Below are 15367 nucleotides of genomic sequence, written 5' to 3'. Positions count from 1 at the left end.
TTGCTAAGGTAGTTCCAGCGAACTTCAAAAAGTGAATCAGAACTCGTCGGTTTTCCCCCAGAGTCTTCCCATCAAACCTTCCTGTTGCTAGAAAAGCCGCACAGAACAGACGTGATTGCACTCTGGCGGAGGGGGGAAGGAAGAGTGATTAAATGCACAATTCTGCTATATGCAGATTTTAAAAAATAATCTAAGAAACTGCATACAGGTTTTCCCATTTAACAAAAGCGTGGCAAAGTGGCTTTGCTTCGTTATCCTTCAGTGATAAACACGAAAAACATTTCTAAGAATGGAGAAATATCAAGAGACCTACCTTTGTCTTGACGCCTTTTCGAATTTGTTTTTGTTCGTGTTTGAACATGATCAATGTTTTTAAAAATCTGAGTCCATTTTCAGTGTTGTACTCGGGGATTATGAAAACCTGTATGTAAATTATGATGATCAGCTTGATTTTAAGAGTGACTAATTCTTGAGTAGTGACATGTATAAAAGGGATGCAAGATTTTGTAATGCTTACATGCCACAGGACCACCCATTGTCAATTAGTTAAAATAATTACTTAAATTAAAATTTAACTGTGACGTTTACTTCTTTTGTATTGCAGAACATTCACTGGAATCGTCAAAGAACAAGGTAAATGATGCGAGAGATTAAACTGTAGATTTCACAGACAGATCCCAGAAAAGAACCCGTACGGTTCCCTTTTGAGGGTGGAGGAGAGTAGAGGAATAAAAGGTGGAGAGGAGAGAACAGCATTTTGGGTTCTGTGCGCTAGGGTCAGTCAAAACTAACCCCGTGGCCCTTCGAAAGATGACTGGCTCTTAGCAGCAGGTCAGGCAAGTCGTTACACAGAGCTGCTTTCTCAGAGAGGGTTGGTTCTCCCTGTCACAACAATCTCTTTGTGGTTTCTACAAGAACAGCCAAGAGCGGTACAGACAGATGACACGGATAAAGCAATTAAATGCAGTGAATGCAATTGTGTCTGGGGGACAAGAAGTATGTAATGCAAGTTGGCAGGTAGACACACTGAACTGACAAGCTCATTCCAGGTGTTCTGTGACAGGCAGACGTGAGCTAACACTTTACACCCAGAAATCTGTGTATCTCGAGCAACGCTTTTCCTCTTCAGACAGACAGTGAGGTGGCTGCGTTCGTTCTCCCCTGTTACAGCTGATCTCTGCAGTGTGATGGTGAGAGAGAATCTGTAACCGTCACGAGCGTCTTCACTGCAGTAGAGCGCACCATGGGGGGTGTCTTTTAATTACATGATTATATCATATCCATCGATGTTCAGCTTTCAAAGAGTGAACCTGCTGCTTTACTGAAATGCGGCTTCTTTGGTGTTAGCTTGGATTGTGTTCCAGAAGGCATTGTGACCATGAAACGTTGGGAAGATGAAGTGTCGTGAAGGGGTGTTGGGTGGCTTGTGTACAGTTATCATTGCTGGGTTTTACCCTTTACTCTGGAAGACCAAAGAGTAGCAGCATCTTACATTAAGTTCCTGCATGTCACCCCAGCACTGAAGCTTTGTTAACCCAGCACTCAGCTTTGTTAGCTCAGGGTCTCCGAATTCTGGAGCATTATTTCCTCATTGAAGTTTTACCACTTTTGCTCCTCATTAGCCGCATTTGTTTCATTTGGGTTAAGAAGAACGTTTCAATTCAGCACTTGGAAGCAGCAGAGACCCTAGACTGAGCAACTCCCCTGCTTTTTATTTATTCCTTCAGGGACTCCTGTGTAAACGTCGTTGTTTACAGCCTGACAGAGTTACAATCTGTGCTCTTATGTATATGCAACACGAGCCTATTCACTGTAAACATTTGCAATACATTGGCTGTTCTCCTTTGGTGGGAAGGAGCACGTACAGGGCAGGTCCACGGGAGCTGAGAAATAAGAACTAAGTCGATGACCTATTTCTGCGTTCCTCATGAAATCTTTTCCTGCGTTAACTTCCTAGGTTTTAAGAAATGCGGTACGTGTTGAGGAAGCAGAAGTGGAGAAGTGCGTCAGGGACGTAATGAAGGAAAAGAAAATTGGGCAGAAGGATACAGGGTACGTTTGGAACTTGAACAGAGATTCTTTATGGCTGATAATTCTGACTTCGTGGCACATTCTGGCAGTTGTTTAATCTGATAAGAGTATTTAGGCCATTCAGCACAGAGCTTAGAGATTAGAAAATGAGGTATGGATACGTCCTCTTCAGTTCTAGGAAATAAATTGCAAAGTTTTAATTGGTGTGGGTTTGGGATAACCTACATCTCTGTCTTGCAAGCCCTTCTGTTACTCCTTTTTTCTAAGTAATACAGTTATTGCATAGGTTGATTACATTGCTTAGATATATTTGAGGGACCGACTATAGCTTCCCTTTAAGACTTACAAAAAGTTTGGGGGTAGTTGAAGGTACAGGGGTCAGGATGATGCATGGAGTTTTTTTCTTCTATTCATCACAGTTTTTAGCTAAAATTGGGTTTTTTCTTCTATAATTTCAGTGAGCAGGGCATGACTGGAATCAGCGACGGTTTTTTAAAGCAGAAATAAGCTCTGTATAGCAGTGTACTTAACCAGTGTGCCGTGGTTTGAAAGATAAACATAAACACTAGAATTAGGAAGTGCTTTATGTGGCATTAACATAAGAAAGGTCTTACCTGGTAGTTCAAGCAAAAACTTATGGCTAACTACGCCTCTTTAATAGCTTCTCTGTGGTGTTTTGTCATTATTTCAGGTTTAAGACAAATCTGCATATATCCTTACTGCAGATATCGGGTTATAAAACACTTTATTTGAGTGTGGAAAATCTGAGGAAGGTCCCGTATGATTCGGATAACGAAGAACATGAGGAACAGTTAATTCAGGTGAAAATAATCTTTTCGATACAAAAGCTGCTTGTTTTTCCCTCCAGTAACCAGTTATCGGTACATAACAACACATAAGTTGCAAAATAATTTTGTAACGGGTCGCTGAAGGATCCTAACTGAAAAGATAATTAGCCTTATGCACGTGTCTAACCGTGTAAACCAATAGTTACTAAATAAAAAGGACACTGCTGTTATCTTACTACTGCATCCCAGTCGATGTCAAGGAGGATGGAAGATAAAACCCCTCAGTAATGTGTTTTAGGTAACGATAAGTAATAGCAAGCAAATAATACAATACTGCTTGAGGCTCTTTAAAACAGCTTCTACTGTGAAAATGTATTAGCATGTCATTTTCTTAGCATTCCTTAAATATCTAAACTCTGCAAGCGAGCATTCACGGAGAATCTGTGTGTCAGCTTGTAGCTGTCCTGCCAGAACAAGATGCAGAAATTCATCTCTGATGTGAAGCAAGTCTTTGTTTCTTTACTGTCGATACAGTGGCTTTGTCCCCGAAGGGAGATTATCACATTTAATGTGAAATGTGATTGTTTTCCTACTTGCTGAAACAAGCCATTGTAGTACAGCTCCAGATTGGCTCTAGCAGAAACGAACAGCCTGAAAATTGCATCCCGTTCCTCGGCGAATGGTGTCTAAGGCGCAGCAGCAAGTGTTCCGAGTTAGGTGGCTTGGAATGTTTAGCAGCTGTGCGTAACATGGAAGCATGTTTGTGCAGCTTTGGAATCTGCTGATGCCTCACGAGAATCTGAAGGCCAGAATCAGCAAGCAGTGGTGTGACATCGGCTTCCAGGGGGACGATCCCAAAACAGACTTCAGAGGAATGGGCCTGCTGGGGTTAGTGAACCTGGTGTAAGTGGACAGCAGCGTTTAATCTCTGTGGTAACTAGTTTTCAGCATCTCTGTCTTTTCTCTAGTTAGTGCTGTTTGTAGTAAACACTGAGTAGAAGCAAATAGAACTGGTGGCTCTAGGATTTTCTCAATAAATCAACACTTGTGGCAGCTGCACATCTGTAAACATGTGGTTGAGTAGGAGCCAAAAAGCGAGGGGAGGAATAGAAATTTGCACGAGACAGCTTAATTTTTTGTTGTCACATGATAGATGCGATAGGTTATAACTTCGGAAGTAACTTTTCAAAAGCTTTTCGAATTCCTGAATTAATTACTCTAATGAAAAACAAACAGGTTTGCATAACTTTGCTAAGCTAATTTGTGGATTTGGGTGAACTGTATATTTGATGTTCAGATCACAGTGATTTTTTTTTTCCTTTTTTATTTTATTAGTTCGTGTTGAACAGTATTTCTTTTTCTTCCTTTTCCTTGGTTTTCATTTTGTGCCATTATCCAGTATAGAGTAGGATTCAGCTTTAGTTTAAAGCTACACATTAGTGTTTTTTTATGTGAAATAAAAAAAATAATGGGAGATCCTTGTTTTACACTGACAGGTATTTTAGTAAGCATTACACCGAGGAAGCTCGTCAGATCCTTTCTCGTTCAAACCACCCAAAGCTGGGGTAAGTCACTGTGTGACATTTTCTGCCTTGTTCTGTGTAAGAGCTCGTGTGAACACTGCCAAAGTGGAAAGGAAAGAGGAAAATATTTGTGGTTTTTTTGGTTTTTTCCATTAAAGGATGAAGAAAAGGGCCAAAGTAGAAGGGCATGAGAAATCAAACACAGGAATCGACAATTTCAGACTGGGAACTATGTGCAGTGCTTTTTTTTTCAGACTTTTTTTTCAGACATGTTGCAAAATACTGGCTTTTGTTAACCCTGAACGCCTTTATTGTCATAATTACATTTATTTGTAATAGGCTTAGACTAGAATCCTGTTTTTCACTTTCTTACTGTGTTGGGGGGTATCGATTATCTCGTCAATCCTATTTTTTGCTAGGTTTCTGTTCTGTAATAAGTATATGCACATAGGTGTTTTGTTGTTCAACTGTAACTTCGTTTTTGAAGACTTTGCATATTAAAACATTTAGCTCGTTTAGGGAAATAGACTCTAAAACCAATGAGACACAGAGGAAAGCTGGTGAACCTGAGTACGTCACCTGATCTGTTTAGTCCCCAGTTAAATCAGCTACCAAGAACGGGAGGCTTTCATGGCTTTAGTTGTAAATAACAGTACCATGTGCAACTAGGTCGTGAATAGGATCTCTGAGACTTTTAGATTTTTAGATTTTTTTTATTATATACCCATATCACTGACACACGTTAATCCTTTTTTCCTTCCCCTAGAAACACTTGTTTGAACACACCTTTAAGAACTTTACTGTGGTGCTTTCTCTACCATGCGACAGAAAACCAGATTTTTTTTTTCAGCTTGAAGAGCAGGTTGAGGTGACCCATTCTGTTTGTACCGTAACAATGTTTTTGATACCCGATTTTTAACATTCCAGCGGATTTAATGAGTTCACTGAGGTCAGTGTTGAGTAGCTTGACCATCTCATTATTGCCTCCTGGAGGCATTTGCCATTCTATTGTATAGGAAGCCAGCGTTTTCAAATAGCTTTTACGTGGTTGGATGCACCAGCGAAGGGAAGCGGTGGTCTGAGGGCCAGAGCCTACCTGTATCGCGGGAAAAACTGACTCTTGCAGTTATCCTAATGCAGACTGTTTCAGGGAAGCTTTTAAGTCCCTCAACCCATGAGGTAAACCGTGACCTGTGACTGGTGTTGCAGATACTCTTACGCGATAGTTGGAATCAATCTGACGGAAATGGCGTACAGCTTACTCAAGAGCGGCGCGTTAAAGTCCCACCTGTACAACGCGGTCGCTGGCTTGCCGCAGATGGAGCACTTCCACCAGTTTTACTGTAAGTACCCGCTTTAGCACAGACTGCAAGGTAGGGATTAGGGGTTTTGGAGTACGTGTTCGCTCTTTTCTCAGCCTGAGCAACCTTTTATCTTCAGGGGTTGGAAGTGCACCTAGTGCTCAAGCAGAAATGTACATTTAAGGGATAAATTTGGGGGCTTTCTATATATTAGACACTGCAGTCTGAAAACTGGGTATTTGCAGACTTCTATTCATTATTACGGTGTCCCAAAACTTTGTTGTCCAGGAGGGGACAGTCCCTGTTTTAAGGGATTGAATAGAGCCTCAGGGATCTAAGTCTAGCTAGGTGCTGGCAGAAGGCCGTGGAGATCAGCTTTGCAGATCTGTGTTTTATTTTCTTCACAGGTTATCTGGTTTATGAGTTTGACAAGTTCTGGTTTGAAGAAGAACCAGAAAGCATTATGCACTTCAACCACTACAGAGAGAAATTCCATGACAAAGTTAAGGGACTTCTCCTGGATTGTAACATGGTACTAACCCTACAAAACACAAAAAACCCTTAACTCCTCTGCTGTTTGAGGTTCTGCATCCAAAGTGGAATTACGCATTTGGATGGAGGTTTTGCATGTTTCACCAAAAACTGTTTAACAATAGAATTTTTTTTTACATTTAAAAAAATAATCAAAATTCAGTTAAGAAAGCTTGGACAATCAGCCTCTGTTTACAGGTCTTTATATGCTATTCTCCAAAGGACAGCTTTTTTAAAAAAAAAACCCACAAAACAAAAAAACCGCCAACAAACCAACACAAAACCCAACCCACATCTCAAGAGCCTCTGGATCGCTCGCTTTCACAATTTCTTTTATAATTCTTGGTGCAGGAACACGAAGCAGGTATTTTATGCGGTGTCATGTTTTCCATGACTAGGTTTGACTGTTAATTTGTTTTAAAAATGTATTTTAGTTGAAATTACTCTGGTTTTAGCCTTTGTGTTCTTGTTCTGTAGGTGTAGTTGGTCATTGACTCATCAGTGTTAAATTTCTCTGTAACGAAGGGGAGGTATCAGTCTCTTGTGGTTTTGAAGATGAGGCTTAATCCATCCACATACTGACTGACTTACTAGAAATTACTTCTGGCTAAGGAACTTTTTTCATCTGTGGATTTGTACCAGCCAGTTCCTGTGCTTGGAAAAAGCCTAGTTTGCGAACAAACGAAAAGAGCCACAAATCGTCAGTGCGAGGATCAGATCCTCGGACTAAAGCTACTCCTAAAAAATTGTCAGCTCTTTCTAAACTGACTTCAGCTGCTCGGCTTTGTGGTCAGCCCTTTCTTCTAGCAGCTGATGGCAAGTACAAGGGAGTTAGTTTAGCCCTCGTATGAAGTTCGCTCATTAAAAACTTTATTGCGGCTGTATCCCTGTTTTGTGGAAATAAATTCACGCCTGAGTACAAGTCTCTAAGAAAGGTGTGTTTTCCACGGAAGGGGTGCAACTGCGACACATTCCTTAAATTTTGGCATCCTCAGACAATCCAGTCAATAGGACTTTGTATCTCTATGTGACTAATTATTGCTTAAAGCAACTTTAAACAGATTTGGTATGACCATCACTTCATTTTCTAAAAGCTACTATTAAAGAAGTGCCTTCTGCTTTATTCAATCAGCGTTTTATTTTGATTCTGTAACCAGATCAGAGCCTTAGAAGCTTTAGTTATTGCAGAAAGACTCTTGGTGTATGCCTAAACAGCACCCAGCGGCACAGAATTTGTACGCTAGTAGAAGCTTTCATGCCTCTCTGATTTCTTTTAAATCATCTCAGGTAAATTAGTTAACTTCTAGTCAATGACTAATCATTAAGGGATTGCCGAAGAACACAAATATTGAATACAGGAAGAAGAAAAAGACACGCCTCTTTGTAAGGAGTGATGTTTCACTACAAGAGTATTAGACGCAGTATTATAACGTGTAACACTACATCTCCTTGGAGATAATCAAAACCCAACTGGACGTGGTCCAGGTGACCCTGCTTTGGGCAGGCGCTTGGGCTGGGTGGGCTCCAGAGGTGCCTTCCCACCTCAGTGATGCTGAGTCCGTGTTGCGTAACTAGTGACTTCTTGCACCGCACCCACCCAACTGCTCTTGATCCTTTAAATGTTGGTGGTCTCTAGTCGGTGGGAAAGCTCCTCATCAGGGTAGACAGTGTATTTGTAGGAGCTAACGCAGTTCTGTTTTCTTTTTAATGATGCCTTTAGCTGTAGAGGGAGTCCAGCAGTTCTCAGGCTCAGCATGCGAAGGGTGGAGACGGTTCATCTCACCTGTGTTGGGGTGATGCTATTCTACTTGAAAACAAAAGCGAAGGTGCTTGTAGGGAGAGTGCTCGTGGTTATGCCATGGGTTGTGAGGTGAACAGCCAACTGACGAGATACAAAACGGACCGCAGGAACCCAGGTGCTTTTGCTGCTCCCATGTACTTGGGTCCTGTAATTCTCACCACGGAAAAAGCTGAGATCCCATGGGCAGCGTTCTGGGATCCAGGTCCTGCAGCAGAGCTGTTTCTTTGGCCTTGTAGATACTGGACATTCCTAAAAGCTGGGGGAGGAAGTGGAGTCTTTCCCCGTGGCTGCAAGGTCCGTTGTCTGTTAATTTCTAGCCCCAGCTTTTGTCATGTTTATCTTCCTTCATTAATCGTTTTTGCTATTGCTTGTAGATCTCCTTTGCAAGCAATGTGAGACTGACTTTTTGACCCTCAGCAGCGACCCCAGTATGTTTAGCAGCAGCAGCAGGGAAGGAGATCCCACTCTTTATTTTCATAGGCTGCTTGCTAGCAAGTAACGACATTGCTTGAGCCATCTCTGAAACATTCCCCTGTGATAGAGGCTGGCTGGTTTCTTGCTGGGTTTTGCTACTAGTAGGCAACAATCTACAGCAGAAATAATCTCCCTTCTCTCTCCAGCCTTGAAATTTTCTGCTCTGCTCCTCGTTCCCAGAAAGACTGACATTTAACTACTGCTGAGGCTTTTAAAGCTCAGCCATCAAGTTTCAGATTCCCCGTCTCACACCTAAGACACTTCAGTGTAGAATGTAGATGGAGCCCCCTGCGAGATGCATCTTCATTAGCTTGGTTTTTTTTAAATAAAGTGTGAGCTGGGAGTAAACTGTGGCAGGGTACAAGGGAAGAATGTAAACCCATCCGTCGTCAGGTGAGTGAGGTTCGTGGCAATGCGTTAGTTTTCATGTAGTAATTGAGGTGACCGTTGATGTTAGGCTCCAGAACACCTTCCCAGGTCACAGTTAGAATTTGCATGTAGTTTTGTACCATCCAGTAGCCCAGTCCTCCTGCCTGGGGGTCACTCGCTCTGTGTAGACTAGCACTAGGTGTCCCTGTTGTACACCAGTGGCGGGCTAATTGTATTAGGGTGGTAGCTAGAAAATATATGGAAAAGGGGAAAACTGTTTAGGGGAGAACAGTGTTTTACTAGTCAGCGGTATTTTATCCTAACTGTTGTAGGGCGACAATCCTAAAGTTATGGGAGATTCCAGGTGGAGGTCGACCCTTTTCTGCAAATTGATGTAATCAGTTTGTTTGATGTCAGAATCTGTTGCTTGTGGTTTATTTTAAGAGTTTAAAACCTTGGTAAATCCTCTTGTTATTTATTAACTGTCATGTTTTAAAGTCTGCATTATCATATTAGAATTTGCAAGTGCTGTTAGTTTTGTATCTTGCTGCCTCTTTAAAGCCTTCACTGTGTGAGCTCATCCATGCAATAGTAACTTCAGAAGAAAAAAAAAACCTAAAACTGAAGACAAGGTGGTTCTTGTTGTTCCTGTAGCAACTGTTAACAACTACCTCCATGTTTGTTGTTTAGTGTGTGCTCGAAACATGGTGCCACTCCATGACCAAACTAACCTGAAGATAAGTTTAGCACAAGCAAAAGTAAAACCTTGTCTTTCAGTAAGTGAATGCATAACTTCATAACTAACAAACTGGATTGGAAAGTGATTTGAAGACAGCGCTACGTTGGAAGAACGCAACTGAGAATGTTTTTAAACTGGTTGTGCTGCTGTCAGCTGACACAGCTGAGTGAAGAACGGCGCGTTTTGTCCGAGAGGGAAAGGGTCCAGTTTAAGTACCTCAGATAAATAGTTTTGCATTTTCACTCTTTGAAAAACAAAGCAAAGAAAAAAGCAAACAAAAGAATTTATACACACACACACACAAAGCCCCCGACATTAATTTTCCAGATTTTCCATCCTAGCTTAAATACCATTGTACAAAATAAATACCAGTAGCCTTGTTCTAAGAGTTGTAGCGGTGGAAACAGCTGTATTTCGCGAGGTGGGAGTTCAGCAGTCGGTGTTCCTGAAAGCACTGCACACTAGTGAACACGTGGTAGAGAGGTGACCTGTGCTTTCCTTCTGTCATACTTGTTTGGTGTTGCTGTTGTACGATGGTGATCGACCTTTGGGCTGATGTTTATTGTGCCAGTCTATATATCGTCTTTCTCTAGGGAGAGAAACAGAACAGCCCAAGACAGCTCGTGGGCGGTTTCTTCTCATCACCCTGTGCTTTGATAGCTGCGCGCTGATAGAAATTTCCGTTTACCACAGTATAAAAGCAATAATGTAAAGTGTGATGTCTGTGTAATAGAAAGATGTTTACAGTGGTGGCAAATAAAGAATGAGTTATTCCAAAATACTGTCAGCGTGTTCTGGCTGGCTAGAAAACGTAACCGTTCCTGTAAGCCCTGCTCAGCTCACACACCACGATACCAAACAAAGGTTCGTCCTTTTTTCCCCCCCCTCCAGCTCCACACGCTTGTTTAGAGGTCTCCCAGTACACTGGGCTCCTGTTTGTGCCTGGGAAAGGCATTATTGGGAAATAACGCCATAGCACAAACCGGTGAGGTGGCCAGCAGCACAACGTCTGCGTACGGAACCTGAACTGGGAACCAGCAGCAGCTGGACAAAGGCTGGTGGGCTCACCTAGATTGTCCAGTTCCTAACCGTCATCCCAGATACCCGCCTTGAATCTAGCACCAGAAGAAAGGAATACGATTTAAATCTGACCGAGATCCACACGACAAGTGTTTTGTTCCTAACTCAGGATGAGTCTGGTACCACAGGAAAACACGCTTACCCCAAGGCCACTTGAGATCACACGTGTGTCCTAACAGGCACCTGTGCAGTGGGAAAGTGCGTTCGACACACGTTATCCTTTACAAACAGCCTTTAACACCCCTGACCACCGTTACTCCTGAACCTGTTGATCCCAACTGAAGTCACAGCCGAGGGGCTGCTCCAGCCACCATCTCACTTTGTCCTACACCTGACCTAGGGTGGGGAGTCCCTCTTCTCCAGTTCCTTCGGTCCGTACCGCAGAAAGTCGGCCTCACTGCCTTGGTACATCGCACGTATGAGAAGTGTTGGAGAAGCGCAAAGGCTGAAGGAGGCAGAGGGGAGCTGCGGGCGTTTCTTTAGCTCAGGCAGGGCACTGCTCTCTAGCGACAGAGCAGGACTTGGACTGTGCGACGTAAGAGACTATTACGCAGGTGGGCTGCCCCGCTCTGCGGCCAGTGCTAGAGAGTCACGACTGCTTTATTTCAGTTGCTCTTGAAACCCGCCCTTTAAAAGCAGCTGTTTTAAGCTTAAAAAAAACCCAAACAAAACCCCAAACAAACCCAAGACAAACCACAGCAAGGGCTTGCTTTGAAGGACCTGGAAGCTAACTCTGGAGTTAAGCCAAAGCGCAAGTGTGTTCGTTCAGGAGAGCAAAACTCCATGAACAAAGTTGACGGAGAAAAACTCTGGAGAACTTTACTGCAGGAAGGAAGAGAAACTCTGGTATAACTTTTTTTTAAAATCAAGAAAATATTTTTACCCCTATATATTCCACCATACCTTCACCTCCATACAAGCAACGTTAAATAATTTACTTGGTTTTTCAGTTCCATTTGTATTTCTCAGGTGGACTTGTTTCTACTCCTGAATTTTGGAGACCAAACACTTTTAATAAAATGTACCAAAGTGCCACCACCTGAGAACTGTAAGATCTCACCTGTAGTCATTTTTATTTCTTGAGAATCATGGAGCAGGCCCTGCACCACAGAAACTTCCCTCTCCTCCAAACAGGGGCTGGCCAGCTACGGCCATACCAGTCATTTCAGAAAATGGGATGAAGCAGCAGCTATGCAGGAAATTTCAACTGCAACACTGCGTACCCTGCAAAGGGGAAGGACCAGAGCTGATTTATCTCCGGATAGGACATGCTTTGAGACCTTGTCTGCCACTGCTTATTGGGAGCAACTTGCACTGCGGTTAAGACTAACTGCCTGCATTTCATCCCTTGAATTCCCAGCACTGAAACTCTCTCACCCAGTGACGCTGCTGATAGCGGCACGAGTCACACGTGTCTATCATCAGCCATACTCCAACATACCACTCGCTGCTGTGGTTTTGTTCTAAATATTCGCCAACAGAGTATTTTCACTACTGAACACATCAGCACTTTAAATGAGCATTAAAAGTCACAAGAAATCACAGTGGAAAGAAACAGAAATAGCATGAAGAAGAAGTTTCCTTCCAGCCAGAGAAGACTCAGTAACAGGCACAACTGCTTCACTTTCGTTCTTGCTGTAATGTTACGCCTCAGCCCGTATCTGAACTGGTGAGCCCTGGTCATGGACCAGCCTCCTCCCCCAGCTCCAGGTGCTGATCCAGGGTCCCAAGGAGTGCCCCGGCTGCTGGCACCTCACGCCCTCGCAAAGTGAGAGGCCAGGACACTGCAGCATGCTCCCCCATCGGCCCAGTTAACCCACCAACCCCTACGCTGTTCCTCGGGATCTTCTCATTCTTCCCAGATGCCTTAGTTTAAGCCCGACTCGTCCATTATTCTTACAAAAAGGGATACAGCAGCATCAAGTAGTTTTCATAGTTAATTTCATTTCTGATGAAAAGCATCATCTAGCCTCAGCGTACCTTGCACCAGCTGCTTGTTGGTTTCTGTATGGCACCTACTGATCCAATTACCAGTTTCAAAATGCTGCTGCAAGATCCAAGATCAGTCAAGGCCCTGTGACAGGAGGGATCCAGAAGCTTGGGGAGAACCCAGCGGAGGAACCAGACGCAGCTGCAGAGCTCACCAAGCAGAAGAATCACCTCTTTGCTCGACCAGCTGCTTTCAGGCCATTCCCTTTCTCTCCCCCAGCCCCCTTACACACCACACCGTACGTGTCACACCACGCCATCCTCATTTGTGACACAACACATGACACCTATCGCAACAGAAACTCCAGTGTCACTGTACAAGAACCCCCAAGGTGCTTCTCTCCTTAAAACGCTCCTGACGTCAGATTTTCAGTAGGTTTAATACATCACTCAATGAGCTTCTCATCCGCTTGCCCGAAAGTGGTGGAACACAATCCTTCACGAGTCTGTGACACCCAAAATCCAGGAGCTGTGAGATGCTACAACAAAGGAAGTAGGTACCATTGAACTTCCACGTGCTGTCAGCATCTGCGTAGTTGAAAGGCAGACTGGAAGAAAACTTGAGAAGAATGTTTCTCTGGGGCTTTGCTTTTTTTTTTTTTAAATTGAGACAGCTCTACAGAATAACCTGCCCCTCCTCCATCACGCGCTGTCAGTCTCAGCAGGCAGCACTCTGTTGCCACCAGGCTCCTACCAAGCTATAAACGCAGCACATGTCAGTGCCCAGTCACAACTCCAGCTCTGAACAGGAAACAGATCTTACTGCTTTTCCCCCCCAGCTATGAAACCAACAGCCTAACCTCCCCAGTTCACAGATTAAGGAGGCTCTGTCTCAGAGCACACAAAAGTAGGCACTTCTAAACCCACACTGACTCGCTCGTGCAGCACACCTACACGCAGAAGTACGACTTTAAAAATATTCACTCACGGTTTTGCAAAGGTTTCACACCACCCTGCGCTGGTCAGTTGAACTCTCCTGTAGCTTTCCTCTCGACCCCCACCAGCTGCTACGGAACAGGTCACTGCGGATCTTGTCTTCAAACAGGCAACTGCCAGGTGGCCATTTGGTGTGGCCCTGATCAGGTGAGCGGCCTCACCCCCAAAAATCTGGAGAAACGCAGCTCACCTGGCTGCTCCCTAGAGCAAAGCCATTCTTAAAAGAGGACCTGGCTTACCCTGCGGAGCTTTGTTGACATGATCAGGAAGGTGAGGAAGGCTACAGGAGCAAAACAAGATGAAGTTGCCTTGAATAAATGGCTTCTGTTACACCAGAGATCCGCTTTGGATGTGTTTTTGCAAAGGAGTTGTAACAGCACAATAGTTTTCACGATAAGTTGTGGGTGGGATGTGGCGCAGAGCCGGCAGGCCCTTGTGAGATAAAAACACGTGTTTCATCTGTGGTCTGTGCGTCCCGGGGGGGTGTGGAAGACTGCGGAGAGGCTTAAACTCACTTTACCGTGACGGGCACCTAAAAGAGAAATATTTTTTAGGGATCTGCAAACTTAAAAGGTCAACAGCCCACTAAAGGCTGTGAACCCTTAGTGCCGAAGCCTTCTGTGATAACCTGTGCAGCTGCCAGGATTTGGCATTTTAAGGTAATGCAAAGTCATGTTCTTCCAAATGGTGATTATGGCTTCAAACGAACATCGTTATTTAACACACACACACGCACACCAGCCCGTGTGGTCTCATATGCAGAAAGACTGCATTGCTTTTGTGTAGTTATAAGGAGTCTACTCTGCTCCCAACAAAAAAAAAAACCATCAGGAAACTGAGGCAGGGGTATCTGAGCAGCGCTCAGAAATTAATTTGCTATAGCAAAGCATGGATGGGTCATAAAATATCGGGGTGTCTCTTAAAAAGTAGTAACAACTGTTGTCACCACATGTGAGCGTAGCAGGGGAAACCGTCTCATGAAATGGGGGAGCACAAGAGAAGCTCGCGTGGGCTGCTTGAGGTGGATGGGATTAAACACATTCACCAGGCGTTCACACCAGGCATGGAAACCACAGATTTTTTTTTCCTGAAACCTGGTGTTGGAGATCCGAAGTCATCTGTCTGTGTAATAAAACACAATCACCTACTTTTCCCTCTAGCATGACTTTAATAGTTAAAAATCAAATCTGTGCAGAGTGTACTTTATTTGTTCACATTACCTACTTGTGGTCAAAACCCACATCATCCGACAGTTTAAAAGCATTCTTTTGTTTTAAAAGAATTAAACATAGCCTCTGCTAAAAAAATCCGCGAGTTACATGGATGCAATATACAGGAGTATAAAAAAATCAACAGTATTCTACACAAAATATTCTCAAACCAGCAAATAAAGATTAGGCATGTAGGCGTGATTCCGAACCAAACAAACAGGAATTAAAAAACAGCTAACGAAATTTAAAAAAAGCAAAATCCTGAATATCTGTATAAAAGAAGCAAGAATTCAAAGTGCAGGTGCTCGGGTTTTCATTTTAACATACTCCGTAAGTTGATAGAGGATACTATTCATCTTATATAAAGTGTTCTCAGTAAGACTTAAACATTCAGTTACATCACCTTGCAGATTCTTTTCCTTACTGCTACTTTACAGGTTGTAAATGAAGACTTATGCAATACAGGTTTTTATTTTCTTAATCTATCAAGGATACAATAGGTTGGTGGCAAAGGTTATTTTTCTGAGCTAAGCTATATATGCTGTAGATCCAGCCTTAGAAGTGTCTATATATATATATATATATTTTAGCTTT

At 43.2% G+C, this 15367-nt stretch overlaps 1 protein-coding gene across 1 annotated transcript in view; it reads left to right on the top strand.

Annotated features, from left to right (window-relative positions):
* Positions 1-6400, top strand: part of ELMOD2 (ELMO/CED-12 domain containing 2) — a 6866-nt gene extending 466 nt beyond the window's left edge. The window contains exons 2-8 of the mRNA XM_010131726.1: positions 605-633; positions 1958-2052; positions 2723-2852; positions 3589-3722; positions 4316-4384; positions 5552-5685; positions 6051-6400. Of these exons, the coding sequence (XP_010130028.1) occupies positions 605-633; positions 1958-2052; positions 2723-2852; positions 3589-3722; positions 4316-4384; positions 5552-5685; positions 6051-6208 (749 nt within the window). The 3' untranslated portion in view covers positions 6209-6400. The remainder of the gene's footprint in view (positions 1-604; positions 634-1957; positions 2053-2722; positions 2853-3588; positions 3723-4315; positions 4385-5551; positions 5686-6050) is intronic.
* Positions 6401-15367: the final 8967 nt, after the last annotated feature.

The sequence above is a fragment of the Buceros rhinoceros genome, unplaced genomic scaffold, assembly GCF_000710305.1.
Source record: "Buceros rhinoceros silvestris isolate BGI_N320 unplaced genomic scaffold, ASM71030v1 scaffold34902, whole genome shotgun sequence".
NCBI classification, from domain to species: domain Eukaryota; kingdom Metazoa; phylum Chordata; class Aves; order Bucerotiformes; family Bucerotidae; genus Buceros; species Buceros rhinoceros.
The sequence above is the reverse complement of the archived record's forward strand: the minus strand, read 5'-3'. Positions and strand labels throughout refer to the sequence as shown.